Source organism: Phocoena sinus, chromosome 21 (assembly GCF_008692025.1).
Source record: "Phocoena sinus isolate mPhoSin1 chromosome 21, mPhoSin1.pri, whole genome shotgun sequence".
Classification (NCBI taxonomy): domain Eukaryota; kingdom Metazoa; phylum Chordata; class Mammalia; order Artiodactyla; family Phocoenidae; genus Phocoena; species Phocoena sinus.
This window is the reverse complement of record NC_045783.1, coordinates 30,666,668-30,688,132: the sequence shown is the minus strand read 5'-3', so window position 1 is coordinate 30,688,132 and position 21,465 is coordinate 30,666,668. Positions and strand designations below refer to the sequence as shown.

General features: G+C 48.3%; 1 protein-coding gene and 1 long non-coding RNA gene across 10 annotated transcripts in view; one reads left to right on the top strand and one right to left on the bottom strand.

The window, feature by feature from the left end:
• PLEKHA2 (pleckstrin homology domain containing A2) overlaps nucleotides 1-14,500 on the bottom strand; it is a 57,805-nt gene extending 43,305 nt beyond the window's left edge. Inside the window, exons 1-2 of one of the 8 annotated variants that reach the window (XR_004347896.1) lie at nucleotides 13,959-14,500; nucleotides 2,408-2,571 (exon numbers count right to left, since the gene is read on the bottom strand). Coding sequence is in view for 6 of the 8 variants with exons in the window: in XM_032618610.1 (XP_032474501.1) it covers nucleotides 2,408-2,548 (141 nt within the window). In the remaining 2 variants the exon portion in view is untranslated. Of the gene's footprint in view, nucleotides 1-2,407; nucleotides 2,572-3,335; nucleotides 3,587-3,920; nucleotides 6,051-11,776; nucleotides 11,906-13,591; nucleotides 13,868-13,958 lie in introns of those variants that run through there. The other 7 variants (XR_004347897.1, XM_032618610.1, XM_032618605.1 and 4 more) reach the window with 7 other exon arrangements.
• LOC116746860 lies at nucleotides 13,419-20,399 on the top strand. Of its 2 annotated transcripts, XR_004347899.1 has the most exons (4): nucleotides 13,419-13,532; nucleotides 16,544-17,719; nucleotides 19,449-19,568; nucleotides 20,339-20,399. It is a non-coding gene; the product is annotated as an uncharacterized LOC116746860 (long non-coding RNA). The 2 variants fall into 2 exon arrangements; XR_004347898.1 differs by lacking the exon at nucleotides 13,419-13,532 and having other exon boundaries at nucleotides 14,510-17,719.
• The last annotated feature ends 1,066 nt before the right edge of the window (nucleotides 20,400-21,465 follow it).

The following is a 21,465-nucleotide window of genomic DNA, read 5'->3' as shown; positions in this document are numbered from 1 at the left end:
ACTGTGCCACCAGGGAAGTCCCAAATTAGAGTAACTGTATCCAAAATGCCTACTAACTCTTATGCAATAAAATCATTTATATACTCAAAAAAAAAAACCCAATGAAGTCTTTAGAACAGCACATGGCACGTATTAATAAATGCTCACTGATACCATTTTACAGCTTACAAAAAAGATCTACCCTGTAGTTGGAACGGCTGTTTGGCGTTAACACAACAAAGTGCTAAGCTAACCGCTGAAGAAGAAGAAGTAAAATGTTCTGAACTATTGCTATGTCACAGCAAGGCTCTCCTTTTCTAGGCATCTGCCAAGCCAGCTAAAACCTCTGCTTCCAGGGAAAATGTAAAGAATCTCGAGCAGGGACCACAAGTTCTATTTGTAACTCAAACTCAAAGAAGGCTCTAGAACAAAGAGCATCCTGACAGCTCAGGGGGCAGAGAGGTACAGGAGGCTGCCTTGGGCGGAGTGCGACCTGCCGCAGAGGCTGACCCCAGAGACCCCTGCAAGGCGGCCCGAGGCACAGCGCCCGAGGGAAGTGCAGGTTCTAGAACCAAGGAACAGCCAAATCAGAGGGCAGGACACAGCAAGGGAAATCCCGAGCACTGCCAACAGTTGAGACTCGAGACAGTGGCAGTGTGGTCCTGGGTGATCCGTCGCCAACAGCAAGACCCTCAGCCTGTGGCCCAGGGCGTGAAGGGGGGTCCAGTCTCAGGGGGAGGGAGCCGGCAACAGCTGGGCAGGATTCCCCAGGCATGTGAATTTCGGTTAACAACAGTCCTGGCAGGAAACATGGCACTAAGCAGGTAAATCAGGACAAATATCCATTCGAAACACCTGAGCTAATAAGGCAGGTGAGCAGAGGTACACAAAGGGAGAAAAGGGAAAAGAGTAGACCCAGAGACCCCAGCCTGGGGCTCAGCCCTGGCCCATCAGAAGCCAAGTGTACTGGCAACAAAGACTTGATTCCAATCCCTCCAACGGTGGGAAGGCAGCACCTTAAATGCTACTTCCTTTCATAGTAGATGTGTTGGCCCAGCTGTGGGCACCCGTGCAGAGCAATGGAGGGAAAATGATGTAGCAGAGCCCAAAGGCAAACCCAAGACCAAAACATGGTAAGAGGCGAGCATTCCAGGTACGTCAAGGATGGGAGGGTCTGTGTGTAGGTTTCACTCTGCACGCTCAGCACGTTAAATGAAAGTAGCCCACAGAAGGGTTTACCAGGGATGTGGGGTGAAACATGGGGCTTCTACTTAGGGTTAAGTCTTTCCCAGAGAAGGTGATTAGTGGCAGTGACTTGAGTACGTTGTCTGTATTTATAGCATTTTCTCTCAGCCATCAAATCCAGAGGACAAATGCCAAAGGCCTCTAGAGGATGAGTACCCGGATTTTTTCCACTCCACCTCTTAAAGCAAAACCCCTCCCCTAACATTCAGACTCTCCTCTGCCCACGTCTCTGAACGAGAGCCAGCTCTCAGCCCACACCCCTTCCCGCCCCAACAGGGCCGTGACCCACGACCTTGCTGGGTCCACAGGCCACGCCAGGCCTTGGGGCGGGAAGGTGTGTGGGACCCACCAGACTGCTCCAGGGCAGCAGGAAGGGAAGACTGAACAACACTCAGAGCACCAGAAAAGAAGACCTGAGATCCCAAATCAGGAGCAGAGCAACTTTTTCCCAGACTGGTGATGACTCAAGGGATTCCCAGGCACAGCAGTAAAGCCTCGGGGGCCGTCTTCGTGCCTGATGCCCCAGAATGCTAAGCGAGTCACCCCGTTCTGCCGCGTCCTTGCCAAAGTCAACTCCAATGTGAGCCTCAGTTTCTCATCTGTCACAAACTGGGTGGCCCCCAGAGTCACCTCCCACCCAGGATCCTATGACTCCCTGAGCAGGAGACCAAACAGGCCCAACCTTTGTCCAGTTCAGGGAACCAGGTCAATTCTCTGCTGGGCAGGAGCCCCAGACTGGAAGAGCAGGAGTGGTCACGAGGCTGCACTCCTGACACAGGTAAGAGGAAGGAAGCCATGCCTCAGAGCCTGCATCCAGCCCAGCCGGCCTCTGCTGGACTTTTGCAAGGGTTAAATTCCTAGGCCTGAGAAAAGGCACCAGATCCCCAGGGGCAGGAGAGAGATGAGCTTCCTCCTCCTCCAGCTAAGGTCTGGGATGGTTTCCTGTGCATGTGTGTATGCGTGCATGCACGTGTGTATGCATATGTGTGTGTGTGTATGCGTGTGTGTGTGTGTGTGTGTGTGTGAACGCGCACGCGCACGCCTTTGTGGGGTTTTTCCCTCCCTCCTGACCGGCAGGTGGGGCTGCCCATGACAGAGGGAGCCCCTGAGGCTAACCCTGTGTGCATCCCTCCAGCAACGATGCGCGGCTGGCCACCCTGCCCCTTCCCATACCACCTCTCACCTGGGGGTTGTCCATGTACCAGAGAAGGCAGTTGGCCTGCGTGTCCAGAATAAAGTACCTCCGCAGAAACTTGCCGCTGTTCTCATTCTCCTCGATGTCCAGAAACCCACAGATTCGGTTCTGCCGATCCACATAAGGCATTCCTGGGCTCTGCTCACATTACCCTGTGTGGCAGGAGGGAGGGAGGGGCCGTGAGAAGGAGAGTAAAGCGGGTGCCTCACTCTGGCCTGACGCCCCTCTGCCAGAAGGGGGGCTGCCACCCTCTCCCACTGGTGGCCTTCCCCAGGGCCCCAGATGTCCCACCCCAACCAGACCCTGGAAACTTCTGTCAACTCTGTTCCATGAACAGTCACCAAAATCCATTAATTCAACTAACTTTCCTGAGGCTCCACTACGTGCCAAGCAGAGTGCTAGGCAACTTTACACGCATGGAAGATGTGAGTCTAGACTCTGGGTCAGGGGCCTGGGTTCAAATCCCAGTTCTAGTCACTTACTGATGTTTGTGTGACCACAAACTGTTTAATCTTTCCATGCCTGAGTTTCTGCATCTGTAAAATGGGGATAATAATAGGACCTACACCAGATTTTGGCGAGAATTAAGTACGTGACAGGCAAAGCATTCATAAACACTAGGTATTGTTATCACTCTTCAGAAAAGCCTTGTAAAGTAGGTTATAACCCAATTTATATGTAAAGAAACTATTGCAGAAAGGATTTAAGCTCCCGTGCAAACACCTGGATAAACTCTGCCGAGAATTCAGGTGTGAAGAGCAGCCCCTCCAGCTCCATGAAGGTACCAAGGAATCAAATCCGAGGGGTTCCTGGGGCAGGGCCACACCCCTCAGCCCCAGGATCACTTCCTTCACTTTGCCATTTCCCAGAAGCCACTTGTAATCGAAGGAATGAGGGAGCAGAAGAAAGCCCAAACCGGAACACTTTCCTGATTGCAGAAGAGGGTCCGGCGATTTGAGACATTCCGCACCCTCAGACAGGCCTCCCCTCTCCTGGCTCCCTTCCGTCTGTCTGAAGAGCCAAAGGAAAAGGCAGGAGCTCTGTTCTCCTCCCCAAGAGGAAAAGCACCCTCCAACAGGCAGCTACACCCCACCGGGACGCACAAGGCACTGCAGAAGTGCGACACGGTGCCCAAGGGTTAGAAAACCCCACGTGACAGTCAGAACTTCAAGGACAGACGCCACCCACCCCACCCACCCCTGGTCCTGCTTGGCTCCAACAAAGCAAAAATTCACTGTGACCCAAGCCCGCCATGGCCCTGAGCCTATGACTAAGCACAGCTGAGAGACGGCTGGCTTCGGGCCTTGCCCTGCACCATGACCCTGGGTGAGCCCCTGAGCTACCAAGATGCCACGCCCGCAGGCTTCCTGGCCAGGAGGAAAGTCCCACATGCAGAGACACACATTCCCACAAGACTAGGCGAATTCTAAGGATGTGGATGGTGGCGGGGCCTTGCGGTGCCGAGACGCTGCCCCAAGAAAAAAATACCCTGCTCACGCACCAGGATGCCAGGAAATAGTGAATCCCTTGATTCCAGGTAAGGTCAGGCAGAATCCCAACAGGGCAGATGACTCAGTCAGGAGGGAGGCGGGTCAGGGGATCCCACGGCGACTCACTGGGCAATGATGGGAGACAAAAAGGAAAGCACGCAGGGAAACAGGACACAGATGAAACAGCACAGCTAGAAAGAAGTAAAATAGGAGGAGAGAAAAGGAGAAAAAGTGGAAAGAGGAGGTTTAGAAAGAGGGCAGAGGAGAACGAAGTAGCAGCACAGTGGGACAGGAGGACCCCGAGGGTGAGGGCCAGGGGGGAGACACCCCTGCACGCAGTGCATCACGTGGTCAGAGGTCCCTGTGGCCAGATCCCCAGCTTCTCTGTACCTCCCCAAACTAAGCCTCCATCCCAGCTCCCGTCTCACCACTGGCCAAAGTGAGTTCAGGAAAGGGAGAAAGATGGGTTCAAGCCAAGGGGTAGGGTCAAAAATGGGGAGGGAGAGGCCCAGCGCAGGTTGGGGAGGAAGCGGATCCCTCAGAAAGGATGCAGCTTCCCCCAGGGAAATCAGGGGAAATCAGGAGTCCCAGGCAGAAAGGCTGGGTCAGCCCTGCAGTGAGGGTGCACCCAACCCCCAAGAAAACTCAGCAAATTCCCCTGATGCCAGCGCAGCCACAGAGACAGACGTTCTGGGGGATTCAGCGCTGTCGCCACCCGGGACATCCCTAAGGGGAAGGGTATAAATTGCAGTGGATAACAAAGCCAACCGTCTCTGGGTGCAGCCAGTAAGCACAGCACCCACCCGACTTCACGCTGCCTTTCCAATGTCCCCTCTTCAGCCCAAGGGGCCTGTCTTTTCTCAAGTCAGAGGCCAGAGAAGCCACTGTTTCCACAATCCTCCAACAGTCTACTCTTGTAGAGGGGGCTTCCCACTTGCATGGTGGGAGAGGACCCTCAGGGACCAAAAGGAAAGATGATAAAAAGAAGAAATCTGGTTACACATCTCCTGACTGTGGTTCTAGCCCAGAAAAAAAAAGCTGCTGTGATGTCCTGAGAAGCAGCTGAGTCACAGGGCTCATCAGCATGTGGGAGGTGGGTGGGGGCAGGATGGGCGGCAGGAGCACCAAGCATCACACGGGAAGTGTGGTTAGAACGAACAAGCCCACCCACACAGAAGCGACAAACCCAAAGATGGCGCAGACACACAAACCTGAGGTCCCGAGCCCGGTCCTCTGACAGTGCATCCTCATCCCGTGGGTGCGTCCCTTGTCCCAGCAGCTGCTGGTACAGAGAGCCAGCCGCCACCGGCCCCCAATCCCCTCTCCCTGCTTCTTCAACCTGCCCCCCAGCATCGTCCAAGTCTCCGCTGGCTCCTCCCCTTTTTCCCAGAGAGGCTCCTCGGATGGGATTAACTCTGCCACCACCCCCCCAGCCCTGAAAACCAGGCAGGGAGGGGAGAAAAGGAAGTGCCAGCAACCGATCCATAAGGGGGAGGACACCCTGATGCACATACACATACTGTCTATCACCTCTTCGAAATGTCCCTTCCAACTTGCATGACACTCCTCGGTTATACAGTTCTAGCCTGTCTTTTAAACTTTAAAATCACTTGTTATCTTAAATTTCATTTTAACCGAGTTCCCCAGTGTAAAAATACTGGGGGGAGGGTGACACTGGGTGATGTGCCCCAGGAGTTGCCCCATGCCCACCCCCACCGTATCCTGGGTCCCTCAACTGGACAATGACTCTCGGCCCATCTCCTGGGGCAGCGTGCAAAGTGTTCTGGCTGTGTCAGAGCACCGGACAGTACTCTCTCAGGCCAGCCCCTCCACCTTCGCTCTAATTCCGTAACGAAACCACCCAGCGAGGAGCTCCTAGGCCATCACAACACACGGACAGGAATGAGCACAGACTCTGTGCCCAGCAAGGGACCTCGGCCCACCGCACTCAGCACCCTGTCTTTCCAAAGCACGCCAATCTCCCCAGTGTTTTCCATTTCTAGTGCAAATTCACAATATAACAATGCTAGCATTAAAAAAAAAAAAACACTCTAGGGTTTCCCTGGTGGCGCAGTGGTTGAAAGTCCACCTGCCGATGCAGGGGACACGGGTTCGTGCCCTGGTCCGGGAAGATCCCACATGCTGCGGAGCGGCTGGGCCCGTGAGCCATGGCCGCTAAGCCTGTGCGTCTGGAGCCTGTGCTCCGCAACGGGAGAGGCCACGGTAGTGAGAGGCCCGCGTACCACTAAAAAAAAAAAAAAAAAAACACTCTAGCCAACTGTTTTCACTTTTACATGCTTTTTCATGCTTCTGTCCACATAATCAACCTTCTTAAAACTTTAAATTATACCGTAAACATGTTCCATGTTGCTACACAGTCTTTATAATCAGTGTTTTTAATGGTTGCATAACATCACTGGACTGGATTTACTATAATTTACTTAAACCATTTCTCCATGATTAGACAGTTAGATGATATCCAATTTTTCTAATGCTAAAATTCATCTTTTTATACTTTTTTCTTCTTTTACAACATGGATACAGCATAAATTCCAAGTAGTAATAAGACTAGATCATAGGTTATGAACTTTTATAACTCTTGAGACTTATTACAAAATTGCTTTCTAAAAGTATTTCATCTGTTTACACTGCAGCCAGCAATATATTGTTACCATTGCTACAATCTTACATACATTGAATGTTCTCATTATTTTAAACTGTGGCTAGTTTAAACATATAATGACGTCCAGTGAGGCAGAACATTTTTCATGTTTGTTTCCTGCTTCACATTCCTTCCTAGACTTTGTTAAATGCAAATCAAAATTATGTGTGGGGCTTCCCTGGTGGCGCAGTGGTTGAGAGGCCGCCTGCTGATGCAGGGGACGCGGGTTCGTGCCCCGGTCCGGGAAGATCCCACATGCCACAGAGCGGCTGGGCCCGTGAGCCATGGCCGCTGAGCCTGCGCGTCCGGAGCCTGTGCTCCGTGACGGGAGAGGCCACAACAATGAGAGGCCCACGTACACCAAAAAAAAAAATTATGTGTGCACACAATCAATTTCTCTCTCTCTCTCCCTCTCCCTCCCTCCCTCTCTCCTTTTCTCTCTCTCTCTCTCTCTCTCTCTCTCACAAACACACACACCCAAACAAAACCAAAACATAATCTCAATAATTCAAATAAGTAAATAATGTACCTTAATGAAAAGTAAAATAGAAAAGCGGCAAGTTTTACACCATCTAGATTTCCTTAGTACATAAGTTGCTAAGTATGTGCTGCAAATGAAAGTATGTTAAATATTTAATTGATAGTAAAAGTGAAACTTTCTTTTTTGGCCACGAGACTTGCAGGATCTTAGCTCCACCACCAGGGAGGGATCAAACCCAGGCCCCCTGCAGTGGAAGCACAGAGTCCTAACCACAGGACCCCCAGGGAATTCCCAAAAGTGAAACTTTTAGAAAGAAAGGGACTTTGCATGGAGTTACCCATTGATCAGCAGCAGAAAATGGGTTAAATGTCAACTAACCCGAGATTCCTGGCCAACACTTGCCCGCTGACGAGATGAAGCTCATGAGAAAAGAATCAATGGCTGCCCACCATCGAATGAGATGAGGGCACAGGGCAACATCCCCGTCCCAAATATCTCCTCTACTGCCCATTCCAGTGCCTTAGCCTCCATGATTGGAGGAGATTCAAGCCAAGAATAAATTCTCCCCTAGGAATTGAGACAACTGACATCTTTATCAGGCTCATTAATATACAAGAGACAACTTGGGACCAAAACCCTAAGAAAATAAAACATGTCCCAATGGGAGACTGAGGCATTAGCAGGGAAGAAAAGTAAGAAGGCTGTCTCCTGAAGACACTTCTTAGGGTTCTTATACACCCGGGACAGTAGTATGAAGCTTTCCGGAAAGCAATTTGGCGGTATGGAACTAGAGAGCTAAAAATGTTCCTATCCTTTGACCCAGAAATTCTACTTCTAGAATTCCATCCAAGTAAATAAACAAAGATGCAAATACAGATTAAAATAAAACGATGGCAACTGCAACAGAATTTATAATGACACAAAGTTGGAAACGCCCTGAATGTCCAAATGATTAGGGAATAATAAATAAATGATAGGACATTCACATAAGGAAATGTTGCACAATCTTTAAATAGCTATGTTTTCAAGTACTTTTAAATGAATTAGGGAAAAACTCCCCCAAAGTTTTTTAAAGATACAATATGATTTAGAATATGATCCCAGTCCTCTAAGTGTTATTTTATATTTCTATATTTGGATAGAAAAAGACTGACATCCAGGCACCAAAATATTAGCAGTTATTATCTATGGGTCACAGGCGAATTTTATCTACATCTATATTTTTTTCCATATTTTCCAATTTTCTACAGGAAATGTATGTTACTTTATTTAGCAGGAGGGAAAGCTATTTAACTCCACACACACCCCCATCCCCAGCGTACAAGTTTTGAAGCTGAGAATAAATTTCTCAATTCTCCGGAGTCCATAAACAAGCAAAACCTTGCTAAATTATAGCGCTCTTGGGACTTCTTAGTGTTTCAAAGTCTTAAATCTAATAAAGCCATGTTCCACCCATCAGAATTGCCCAAAAAAATAGGTACCTACCCAGAGGGGCTTTGCACCCTCCAATCTAGTTGGGTTTCTTACTTCCTACTGCAGCCTCCCCTAAGAGAAGCTCTTTCTTTCCTCTGTGGGTTTGGTTGCTTGCTCTCTGGTCTTCATAAGAGGAGCCCCTGTCCTGGGGGTCAACTGAAGATTCACACGCAAGTCAGTGCCTCTTTCCCTCTGCTGTCACAGAGCCTGGAGCACAGCATGCCCAGAAGCACGGATTCCGACAAAGACACCCCCAGTGGAATTTTCCTTCTTGAAACTTGGGAGATGGGGCTGATGTCTTTAAGTTAAATGTCTAGATAGATGAATGAAAAGATGGATAAATAGGTTTTTTTTTTTTTTTTAAAGAAAAGCTGAAGAGCTATTAAGTCATGAAAGCTCTGGCTTACTGTACTGGACGTCTTATGTGTAAGATCTCTAATGTGGCTTGAAGATACAGGAAAAAATAGAGTGAAATAAGGGAGATTCATCTGCCTGATCGTCCCGATACTTCTGAGGTAAATACAAACGAAAGAAAGTGGTAACAGAGATAAAGCCTTAAATGGTATTGGCCCCAGGATGAAATAATCCACTATAATCTCCGGTAGTTCAACTCAAAAAAAAATGAATCCATTTTTAAATTTGGTTATTTTTCTTTCATGTTACTTGGCGTTGGTAGGAAAGGGAATTTCAGGGATTTTGCTCCAGAAAAAAGTCAGGAAGGCGTTCTTAACATAGGGGGGCGGGCAGGGATGCAGTGAAAACATCTGCTATCTTGTCATCCTCGAGGGTAGAAGCTGGGGACAGTAGCATCAGTGGTAAGTGAGAGGGATACCAACGGGAAATTGCTAAATTTCTACAGGAGAAAGTTAATCGGGAAATGACATCAGAGGTCTCAGAGAGGACCGTAATAAGCAGACAGGAACTGGGGTGTGGAGGTTAGAAAACGTATGGGCCATGCGAACAGAGAGTTCGCCTATGTTTCCATCTCCCACCTACATAAGGGTGCACCGCGGAGGGCCCACGAATGCCCAGGGCCCAGTAAAAACACAAGAATGACAACAACAAAACACAAGCGTGGCTATTTCAGAACACAGCTCTGAGACTGGGCCAAAGACTCCAACTTCCAAAATGTGGGAACATCTATTTCCTACCGTTATAACATCATTGCATTCTGAAGCTGTCATAAGAGCACATTCCAAATAGTCTGAGGCCGGAGAATAATGTGAGAGAGAAGAGAATGTACTGAGAACACATTCCCAGCGGAAGAGCAGGCTGAGGAATGCAGACATCCACAGGAATGGGGAGGGTAAGAGAAGGTGCCCGACGTCCCCTGGACCCAAGAACTCTCAATGGAGGGCAAGAGACACTCGAGGAATTTTTTTAAGGGAAAAAAATACTGGGGAAACGGCAGGAACGACTGACTACTGATACCACTCCAACAAAGATGCCAAAAACAGCAAAATGTTTTAAACACTCCTGACCTCTCTGAACAGCAGCCTCATCTATGTTCAGAGAAAATGTGGTTGTTAGAGCTGGTACGAAACAAAGGCCTGCCCTTGACTCAAGGCTCCTGAGACCACCTCCCCCCAGAGAGTTCACCAGCACAGGGACCAGCCCCAGGGGTTATAAATAGCCTATAAAAACTGAGATCTCCCACTTTCAGAATCCAGTTACTAGGCTCTGCGATTCAGTTTCACCGTAGGCCTTCTTACTGGTAACAGCACAGCAGCTTCATCTTCCTTTAAAAGTTGGACCTTCTCACCCACTAAAACCTGGGCAGTAGAAGGAAAAGAAAGCATCCTTATTTCTCCTACGCACTAGCCTCTTGCAGAGTGCTGGGGGGAAAGTCTAAAGGGCCTAAGCCTGCCTGTCTAAAGGCACTGTGCTCCCGTCTCTGGATGTAGGGACGGAGGCGGAGCCAGGTGTGGCACAGAGCACGTGCAGGTGACAAGGATGGGTCTGAGAGCGTCTGACAAAACTCTTGCAAGAATGTGACCACTGAAGAGGGCGAGCTGATTTCAGTGACCCACCGCTGTGCTGGAGTGAAGTGAAAGAGCATGGGTTTTAGAGTCAGACAGACTCTACTAAACTCTTCAGGGCCTATTTCCTCATTTGCAAAATGGAGAGAATCGCTGTACCTACTTCAAAGGCTGCTGTGTGCATTAAATGAAATAATGTGTGAAAAGTGCTTAAGAGGAGGCATGGCAAAGACTAAGCACTGTGTAACTGTTGTTGTGAAGATGTGTGCGTGTGTAGTGCCTAACAAGTAGTACATGACCCCCACCGCTAGGTAAAACAGGGCAGGCAGCTGCCAGGCCGTCTCCACGCCTCAAATATCAATAAGTAAATCCCACTGGGAAGGCAGTGACGCTGGAATCCCTCACAAGGAAAGGCATAAGCTGCCCTTACTCTTCCGTCTACTCCAAGAACCATCATATTTCTCGAAAATTCTCCAAAAGGTTAAAAAAAAAACAGTCCAAGAGATCCACCGACTCCATCTCGGCCAGGCCACCCTGAAAGTTAACAGAACCAGGCCTGCGATCAGACGCCAAGGAAGGGTCTCTGGAGCCACCTCCTGCTTGGCCCGTGGGAGAATCAGAGCAGCAGAGATCCGCTCCGCAAATGGATGGCCAAAAGAGAGTCCTAGCTGATGGGAGGGCGAGCCCTTGCCTTTGCACTTTAACCCCAGTGTTTCTCAGGGAGAAGGGAACCTCCCTTTTTATCTCAGCTGGCCGGGCAGAAAGGCAGCCCAAGGTTCGGAGTAAAGGTCAACGGGGCCTTCCAATTACTGTCCCACTACAGCAACCACAGACCTGTGCAGAACAGGAAGCAAGGGACCCCATCCCTCCCACCCCCCAGCTGCCCTATCTCCCTGCCCTGGCCAATTCCCTGGCTCAATGATGGGCTTATATCAGGCAGGGCTAGGATTCTGCTCTTGCCATAGACTGTCACACTATAATATTTGCTCTGCTTCCTTCCTTTCCAAAGCCTAACAGATTGGATTGCCGGAGTCCTCTCCAGCTCACTAAGACACGTGGAAAACTGAAAGTAAGGCAGCGGTGGGAAGAGGGAAGAGGCCGAGCAGTGCAACGCCCCAGCACCCAGATCATCTTTTCCAAGCTCCACGACCATCTCGGCCAAAATAACTACTTACTACAGTTTCAGGGAAACAGAAGAGATATTTACTGCACTGGGGCCACAGCAAGATCTAATTTGAGGCGTTCCAGCCTTTTAACAGGGGCATCACCCACCTGCCCACCTGCCCCATGAAGAAGACCGGAGATCAATGAAGCGCCAGCTGGATGCACATCCGGAGATCGAGGCCCTGCTGCTCCCGGCTCCCTAGTGATCCGGCACTTTCGGCAAATACCAGGCAAGCCAGCAGGAGGGCTGCTCGGAGGGGCGTGGCTGGCTGATGGGGCTGATGATTCTCCCTTCCCATTTTTGCAGAATCTCTCCATAAGTAGGCACCGACCAAAATCTGCATGTCTCCAGGATTTATTTTAACCTCGGGGGAAAACACCGAGCTGAATTACAGTTCAGCTCACTACGATGACACGACGGGATTTGCAGGCCCTACTTCCTTACACAGAAGACAGAAGCAAGCACCAACGACAGGGAAAAAGAAGCACTGCAAACTCTCCACCAAAGGGCAGGTGGTTCCCCAATCCATACCTAGGTGATTACCCATCTGTGAAGTGAGCGAGGCTCCCATCAGTAGGAGTGCCATAGGCACTTTGTCAAAAGCGGGGCTTACAAGGAGGGCGAAGGATACTTAGGTCCAAAGGCAACACCCAAGGGAAGCCCTCATGAACCAGCTCAAACGAGCTTGAGGCACCACCACATTGCTCTCTTCTCTTCCATTTGGATAGGGGCAAACAATTCATGCCCTTGCAGTCACTCACTCATTCATTCAAGAAACGTTTACTTAGCACCTAGTACATGTCACACACCAGGCTGGCCACAAAGTCTAGACTGCAAGCTATGGCAAAAGTCACCTGCGTTCAAGTGGCACACGATGGTGAAGGCTAATATATGAAAGGAGGAGAAGGCTTTTAAAGCTTCCTCTGGCTTCTCAAAGCATGCTGGATCTCTATTTTAGCAATCTGCATTGTGTCCTAGGCCCTGGTGTACCGCCTGTGTCCTCCATCAGATGGTAAGCTCCCTGAAGACAGAGGCTACATTTTGTTCATCACTGCCTTTCCTGTCTTAATTACCCTATAAATGTCAGCTGAATGCAACTGAAATAGAAAACAAACACTTCGATTCTTTCAAGATCTTTGGCTTTACTGTTTCTGAAGGCTTTGCCACCAAACAAAGAAAAATGATGAAGCTCCAGAAAGGAGGAAAAAGGGGATTGACTTAGATATATTAAGAAAACAGAAGTACAATTTTGGAACTTCAGCCCAAGTGCAACCACCACTCAGCGGACCGAGATGCCTCGCGGGTGTCACCGCTGGCGTCCCGGTAGAATGCCTGTCCCCTCCCCTTCTCTGCGGGTTACTCTCCTCTGAAAATCCCCATCTGGAGTCCTAAAGAAAGACGGGGCGGGTGGCGGGAGAAGGAGTTAGAAGGGGAAGATTCACCAAGTAGCAAGGAAACCTTACAGCGAGAGGCTGGGGGTTCAGGGCTGGCCTGGGGAGGAGATGGGTCCGCCCCCAGTGAGGTGGCCCTGCCGCGCCTCCTCTCACACTTTTCGTTCCTACAAGGCCTCTCTTTTCCCTTTCCTCTTTTTTTTTTTTTTTTTTTTTTTTTCGATGAAATAGCAGTCTTCAGAACTGGAGCAGAAGAAGGAAGCGGGTAAGGTGAGGAAGAAGTTCGTGAGACAGACAGACAGACAGCTCCCCTCGAGTGCTTTCCCGACCTGACACCAAATCTGCATTTTAGGACAGTTTCCTTTAAGTCACCCCAGAGTCCGTAGTTCCAGAAGCCCGAGGGGCCCGGGCTGGACCCAGAGTGAAGGGAGGCATCTCCCTCGGGAGGCTTCTAGGCCTGCCACGGAATAAGGTAATAGGGGAAGAGAAAGATGAGTCTCCACGGCCCCATCCGTGCCCCCGGGGACTTGCCTGCACGTTCTCTGCTCGTCTCCCCTACCCGCTGCCCTGGCAGTCGTGGCCGAGCCGGGGCCCCAGCGCCAGAACCCGCGGAGAAGTTTCGCCGCTGCAAACGTGAGAAAACGCAGCTCCGCAGAACACCCGCCCCCACCCTGCCCGCGGCCCCACCCCGCAGCCCGACCCCTGGCGGCGGCGACCTTGGCCACCCCGGGCGCTCCCGAGGGCTGGAGGAGGGGCTGCCCTGAGGGCTCGCCGGGGGCCACCGGAGGCGGCCGCGAGACGGCGGCGACCTCCCCTCGGCCCGCAGGGGGGCGCTCCCCCCCCCCGCCCGCCCCTCGGCGCCGCGCCGCTCCCGGGCCAGCGCGGGCGCCCCACTTACCCCGCCGCGCAGGGCCGGGGCTCGGGCAGGGTGCGTGGGTTACATCGGGCTGGGAAGCGCCTCTGGGGCCCCGCGGGCCGTCGCTCTCGGGGGATGTCTGTCGCCGCCAAACTCTCGGGGTCTCTCGCGCCTCTCGCTCCTCTCCCCCTCCCCTCCTCCCTCCCTCCTCCTCTCTTGTCCTTCGGCTCTTTTTTCCGGGTTAATTACGTTTCGCATTAAAGCAAAACCCAGCCCCGGATGTGAGTACAATGCTCCGCCGAGCCCGCCGGGGGCGGAGAGGGGTGCCGGGGCGCCGCGGGCTGGGAGGGGGCGCGGCCGGGCGCGCGGGCTGCGCGGACTCGGCGGGGGCGGGGCGCCCGGAGGCGGCCCCAGAGGCTGCGCGCCGGGACCACCTCGGCCGCGCCGGGGGAGGCCCTGCTTCCGACGCAGGCCCCGGGCAGCAGGTGTCCGAGTGGGAAAGGGGCCCGGGGATGAGGGCATCCTAGAAACAGGGAGACGAGCCGGCCCGCGGGCTCACTCTTTACCCCGTTTATTCTTCCCAAAGCACCCACCTCCTCCCCCACCCCCGCTCCAGCGACTTCAGCCTGGCCTTCCCGGGACCCGGAGCCTTCAGCCATCGGGGTTTAGGGTTAGCGTCGAAGGAAGCATCTCAGATTCTCCCGGGTTGTCATGCATGTGCCCCAGGAGCCCAGGGGGGTCGTAAGTTCTAACGGCTGTATAGGGACTTTTTCAGAGCGTGACGCAAAGACGCCTTTCCAGCCCTCGGAGCGGGAGGGAGCTCTGGGGGAAAATGGGAAACAGACAAGCAGCAGGTATTAAGTAATATTGCCAAGAGGAACCTAAGAGAACTGTCGGGTGCCGGTGCAGCCTCTGCGTTACCGCATTTGATCCACGCTGCAACCCTATGGGTATCAATCCCCTTCACGATGAGGAAACCGAGACTCAGAGACGTTAAGGAATTTGCCCTGGGTCCCACAGTTATCAATGGCTCGTCTGTCAGGTTCTGACACCGGCCTCGCACGTGAGGAGATAGATATTTCAATGTACATGCAGCCAGGCACATAACATTCGAAACACAGAAAACGTAGTGGATTGACCCTGGGATGGAGGACCGACCGGGAGCTGCGATTCCTGGGGATTTTGGTGCAAATATAGTTGATAAGGTCGAGTCCTAGTTACAAGGCTTTGACGCAGGGGAGGGCCGAAGAAGACCCTTAAGGCTGGATGGGCGGGATTGCGGGAAAGGCTGGTCCACGTCCCAGTGTTGGAAGGGGAAAGGCAGACTGTTAAAAAGTCTCCAGGACCTGAGGCAGCAAAGCCTGGGGGAGGGGGGCCCCAGCCAGACGAGCCGGGAGGAAGGTAGGACCACGCTCAGCACACACCCCGAAAGCACCAGTGATGAAACCACACGTTTCCTCTTCCATTTTGATTGCCAAAGCAAAAATGAACCGACCTGCTCTCTCAGGTGTGAAAAAAGACTGTTTGCTTTAGAACATTTTGCTTTGAATGAGGAAGGAAAGGGGGACACAAGAAAAAAAGCATTTCCTTTGAAATAAATACATCAACGTCAAATTTTTTTTTTTTTTCTATCTGCTCATGAAGATTTTTGCCACTCACATAAATTTCAGGCAGAGCATATACTCTGGAACCAGATGGCCTGGGTTTGAATCCCAGCTGTGGTGCTTATTAGCTTTGATCCCAGAGCAAGTGACAACCTTTCCGTGCCTTATTTTCTACATCTGGATGCCTACAAAGAGTGAATGAGTTAACATTTGTAGAGTGTTTGGATTACTGCCCAACGTGAAGTAGGTGCTATGTAAATGTTTTCGAATTGAAAAATTAGATTATGGTTTTCAGGGTGAAATGGAACAAAATTCCATCGAGTTCCCAGTAAATCCGACTGGAAGGGATGGTTTCCAGTATGAGCCATGAGGTAAAAAGTCTCAGATTCCATGGTATGGTACATATTAAACCCATAAAACTCTAGTCCCTGCGGGGCCTGCCTGAGTTACTCAATCACAGTCACAAATATTTCCTGAGCACTACTGTACTGGATGCCTGGGAGGCAAAGCTCGTCGAGAGGATGCAAGTGTTACTAGGAGGTTGACGCAGCCTTGTATCCCTCCTGGAAATGCCATGAAAATGGCACGGAGTGACAAAGTACTACCAACTTTTAGAGGAACAAGACATGTGTGTGTGCGCGCACACGCATATGTTTGGGAGGGGTCCTCGAGAAGGAAGTAGTGAATTTTGAAATGGGCCTGAGAAGATGGGGACAATTTGACTCCAGTGTTGGGCTGGGGTGGGGTTGGGGGGTCATCAGTGCCCTTTGGGTGATGCTTGTACTTCACTGGGATCCCTGTTTACTGCCACATTTATCGCTAGCCAGGACCTGGCCCCAGTTAGATTACAATTTCTTCTCTGACTCCTGTATTTCCACTGTTTCCTCAGAGGTCTCCTGCCACCCCCTCCCGTAGTGGCACAGAGTGTCAATTGAGTCTGAGCCCTGCTGTGGTCCTTTTGCCATCTCCGACACATTTTGAAAGTATTTACATTGACTGATTTTATGCATTCATTTTTTTCAGTGCAATAAACAGCCCGGATGTCTGAAAATGTGACTCCGCCTATTGGGAAAGGAATGTCAAAAAAGGCCTTTCACATCAGCTCTCTCAGTCCCCTGTTGTATCAGTGCAAGATGAGGTTCAACAATTTGCTGAAGGTTTTGCAGCTGGTTAGTGGCAGAGGTGTTTCTGGAACCCAGAATCTTCTAGTATTGATGTGGGAACCTTTCCATGAAGATGGAGACTACTGGTCCAGAACCTAAGAATTTAAACAGAGAGCCTTATACTCTATACCCATTTATGCACTTTTCTATTCATTTTCAGTGTTCACGGCTGGGTAACTAGATGCCCTAACGACCTTCAGTGGTGAGCCAGGGCACCCTCTGGGGAACAACATTGTGCTCTGTCCTTAGAGACACCATTATGGAAGGTACCAGGCTGAAGCTGGGGGCCAGGTAGTTCCGTTGGGGAAAGTGTGGGACTGAAGAGGCCAAGGTCAGTGGTTGATCCTGGTTCAGGCCAGTTAATTTCGCACAAAGATGAATTGCTCCAAGGCCATCGCACTTCTAGTGCTAGCTGGTCATTTTATAAAGAGTTGTTGTTGGTTTCAATAGCAAAGTACCATCCATTTCTAGAAAGATTACTCAAACTACTATTGTTCTATTCAGTCCTATTCATTCAGCAAACAATGATCTGAACCTATTAACTATTTTTCCTCCCATATATCTTATACTTACTTATTTTCCAGGTGCTTACTAAATGTTAATTGCTTTACATGTATTGTCTCATTTAAATCTTACAACACTGGGAGTAAGGTACTACTATTTCCCCATTTTATAGATGAGATGACTAAAACATGGAGACCAAGCCTAGTTACAAGCCTGTGCAGTCTGACGCCAGAGCTGGCCCCCTCTTAACCACCAAGTTTGTGAAGGATTCAGGAAGACATAAAACAAGACTCTTTCCCTCCACATTTTCGATAACTATCATCATTTAGAATCTCCTTTCCTTTTCAGCTAGCAATTTCATGTCCAAAGATTTGTCCTACAGAAAGTCATCCGGAGGTATATATAGTATAGATGGAGTGTATGTTTATGTGTATATACGAAATGTATATCTGGAATATATATACACATTTGCTGCAGCATAATAGTGAAATTTGGAAATCACTGTCATTCTCATCAGCAAGGGATTGAACAGGTAAATACCATTAATGCCATATAATCTTATACTATGCAGCTGTTAAAAAAGAATGAAAAATACTATATGAAATTTTTTCTATATGAAAAAATACTAAATAAGTAGGACTAAAAAAGGTACAAAGGTGCCTGTATAATACAATCCCATTTCTGTAAATAAAAACCGTACGTATGTATTACATGAAAAAAAGTCTAAAAGACTATATTCCAAGCTGTTAGGCACAGTTCTCTTAGGGCATGGGAAGAGGGACTGTAATGACGAATCTCACTTTCTAAGAGATGTATTTCTGTAACGTGTTATTTTTTGCAGTAAGCCTGCATACATTTGCTTATCAAAGAAGAACAATAATGATTTTAAATTATAATGAAAAATTTTAAAGTTCTATGAGAAAGCATATTGCACCCCTCAAGAATCCCATCATTTAGTTGGGAGGGAATGTAACAAAAGGAAAGAAAAGCCAGAAACTAATACAAGCAGGGACAAGAGGAAAGAGAAAATTTTGTGGGAAAAAAACAACCAGCTGGGGTTGAGAGGTGCAGGAGAAAATGTATGAAGGAGATGGCACTTTGGAAGAACCTTGAAGGTGTAGATGGTGTAAAATGTGGAAGGTGGAGAGGAGCATGAGAATAAATGGGTTCCAGATAAAGTGACTGGTCCTGTGCAGCTGGAGCACGGTGGAAGTAGGGAGGATGAAGAAAGGATTTTCATGGGGAACAAAACAGGAAAGAAAGGTTGCTGGAGGGTCTATTGCTAAGCAAATGAGTTTTACTTTATTACTTTAGGCTTTAAGAGCCACTGGAGGTTTTTGAACAAGGAAGTGACACTATTAGAAGTAAATAAGCAGCAATTTCATAGTTCATGACTGCATGGTAACTGGTCTCTTAACACCAAACTGCCACCGGGATGTGACTCCTGACTCTGTTCCTAATTAGCTCTATAGCCATGGACCAGTTACTCTGCTTCTCTGTATTTCTATAAAATGGAGAAGGTGGTGATAACAGATAACTTATCTCATACCATTGTTGTTGAGACTGAGTTAATGTTTTTAGGGCACATGGTAATTGCTGAGAATGTCTGTTAAACTTTAGCAATCAGCTTCATACCTTTGAATTAAAATCTTTGCATTTCATTTTGAAACTTTTATTACAAAGAGCTAACATTACACGACAAATTATTAACTACTCTTTCTTCACACTTTCACAGGTTTATAGATTATTAATCCCATTTTACAGGTGGAAGACTTTAGGTTTTTAAGGAGAGATACAGTCTCAGAATCACATAGCAAGACATGAGTTGTGAGTCCTGGTTCAGTGGTCCCTGCCCAACACCTAGGGTTATCGCTTAGCTCCAATTCTCAGAGCCTTGAGAATAGGAAAAATAGAAGAACATTGGCAATTTCTGTTTATAGGGTAAGGGAAACTGCAGTAAGGGACAGTAATAAAATAAAATCAAAAACAAGAAAACTTTGGTGAAATACCTGGAAGTGTGTATATAAAATCAAATTTGTAATATATACATATATATATATGTATATACATATCTGGTGAATTATGTTACTTCCAAAATAAAAGTCATATGTTGAAGACCTAACTCCCAATCTGACTGCATTTGGAGGTGGAGCTTTTAGGAGGTAATTAAGGTTGAATGAGTTTATAAGGGTGAGGTCCTAATCCGATAGGATTGATGGCCATATAAGAAGAGGAAGAGATCTCTCTCCCTGTCTCCACAGCACCAAGGAAAAGCCGTGTGAACACACAGCAAGAAGGCAGCCGTCTGCAGTCCTAGAAGAGAGCTCTCACCAGAGCGCAACCATGCTGGCAACCCCATCCCGGACTCCAGCCTCCAGACTGTGAGAAAATAAATTTCTGTTGTTTAAGCCACCCACTCTATAGTACTTTTTATACTCATACATACATATATAGACATTACATATGTACACATGCCAGAATTACTTCCCTGTGACAAAGTTTGGAAAACATTGCCATACTGCTAAATCTGACACTAATATAAACTTCAAAATGAAGTGCCCATCTAGTCCCCAGAAATAAGAGTCTCCTGGCTAAATGCACCATTCCTATTGATTCATGCTGATGACATTGTTTTTCTGTCAGTTTGAACAAGGGCAGTGCATGGCTTGGAATCCTGCATCCCCAGTGATGCCCTGTGATTACAAGGGAAGAACTGGGCCTGTGGAATCAGAGAGAGAGAATGAATAGATAGATACCTTAGGTTTGGATCCTTGACCTTGCTTTCGTACTAAACTTTATTTTTGCTTAGACTACTTTCATAATTCATTTCCTCAGCACCGAGCCTACATAGGGGCTACGATTAGAAAATACTGGGGGTGAATATAGTTAAAGTTGGCAACTGGAATAAACTATCTGGTTTATTCCAAGAGATGCCTATGGTGGTCAGTGAAGCGGGTTGGCTGTTACTTCAGTGGTTCACAACACAAGCTGGTGATTACAAAACAAAGAAAATCAAACAGGATATTTGAACAGATGGATTTATGTCCTTCCATTATTTTGTCAATAGGAAATATATGCACACTGTACAAAGTTCAAAAGGTACAAAAGAGGAAGAGTGAACAAATATTTTATTTTTAAAAATCCTTTCTAGGGGCTTCCCTGGTGGTGCAGTGGTTAAGAATCCACCTGCCAATGCAGGGGACACGGGTTCGAGCCCTGGTCTGGGAAGATCCCACATGCCGTGGAGCAACTAAGCCCGTACGCCACGACTGCTGAGCCTGCGTGCCACAACTACTGAAGCCCACGCGCCTAGAACCCATGCTCCGCAACAAGAGAAGCCACCGCAATGAGAAGCCCGCGCACTGCAACGAAGAGTGGTCCCTGCTCACCACAGCTAGAGAAAGCCCAAGCACTGCAATGAAGACCCAATGCAGCCAAAAATAAAATAAATAAATTTATAAAAAGAATCCTTTCTATTTCTGAATTTTCCAAGTATTCTTCAATAAGCATGTATTATTTTATGATTATAGGAAAAAAGTTAGCTTTATAAGCAAATAACTAGTTTTTCATTTAAAAGTACCTCAGACGCAAGCGGGAAGAGATAGGGGAACACATGTATATATATAACTGATTCATTTTGTTGTGAAGCTGAAACTAACATACCATTGTAAAGCAATTATACTCCAATAAAGATGTTAAAATGAAAAAAAATAAAATAAAAATAAATAAAAGTACCTCAGATATCTCACAGCTGCTTTGTGATTTAAAAAAAAAGCAACAACATACCACTAACTTTATCTTCAACTTAAAAATAATTGTGTCTTTGATATATTTTTCAAGAAACTTTAGCCAACTTTATATCCATTCATGTTAAAATTCCTGCCACTGGAAAAGATATACAAAACTGACTGGCAGTTTGAACCCCGAGAACTGGTGAAACTCAGTATGAGTCACTGGAGACAGGTAATTTGCTAAGGAATCTTCTTTCAAATTTCATCATAATTTGTAATGATGACTCCACATGTCTGTCAAATGTTGTTAAAATTAAGTGCAACACTAGGCTGGAGGTTTTAGCCCAGTCCAGCTTAACTCCTTCATTTAGGAATTAAACAATAACAAGCTAGATTTATCCTTACACCTAATGCATAATGATGGTTTGGATGTTCTAATTGGATAAATGGCCAAATGCTCCCTCCAGCATATAATGTCAGAAGATGTCACAGTCCTGGTTTGCTGCAAAGACATATCAGGAACATGGTCCTGACCTGGAGGTCACTT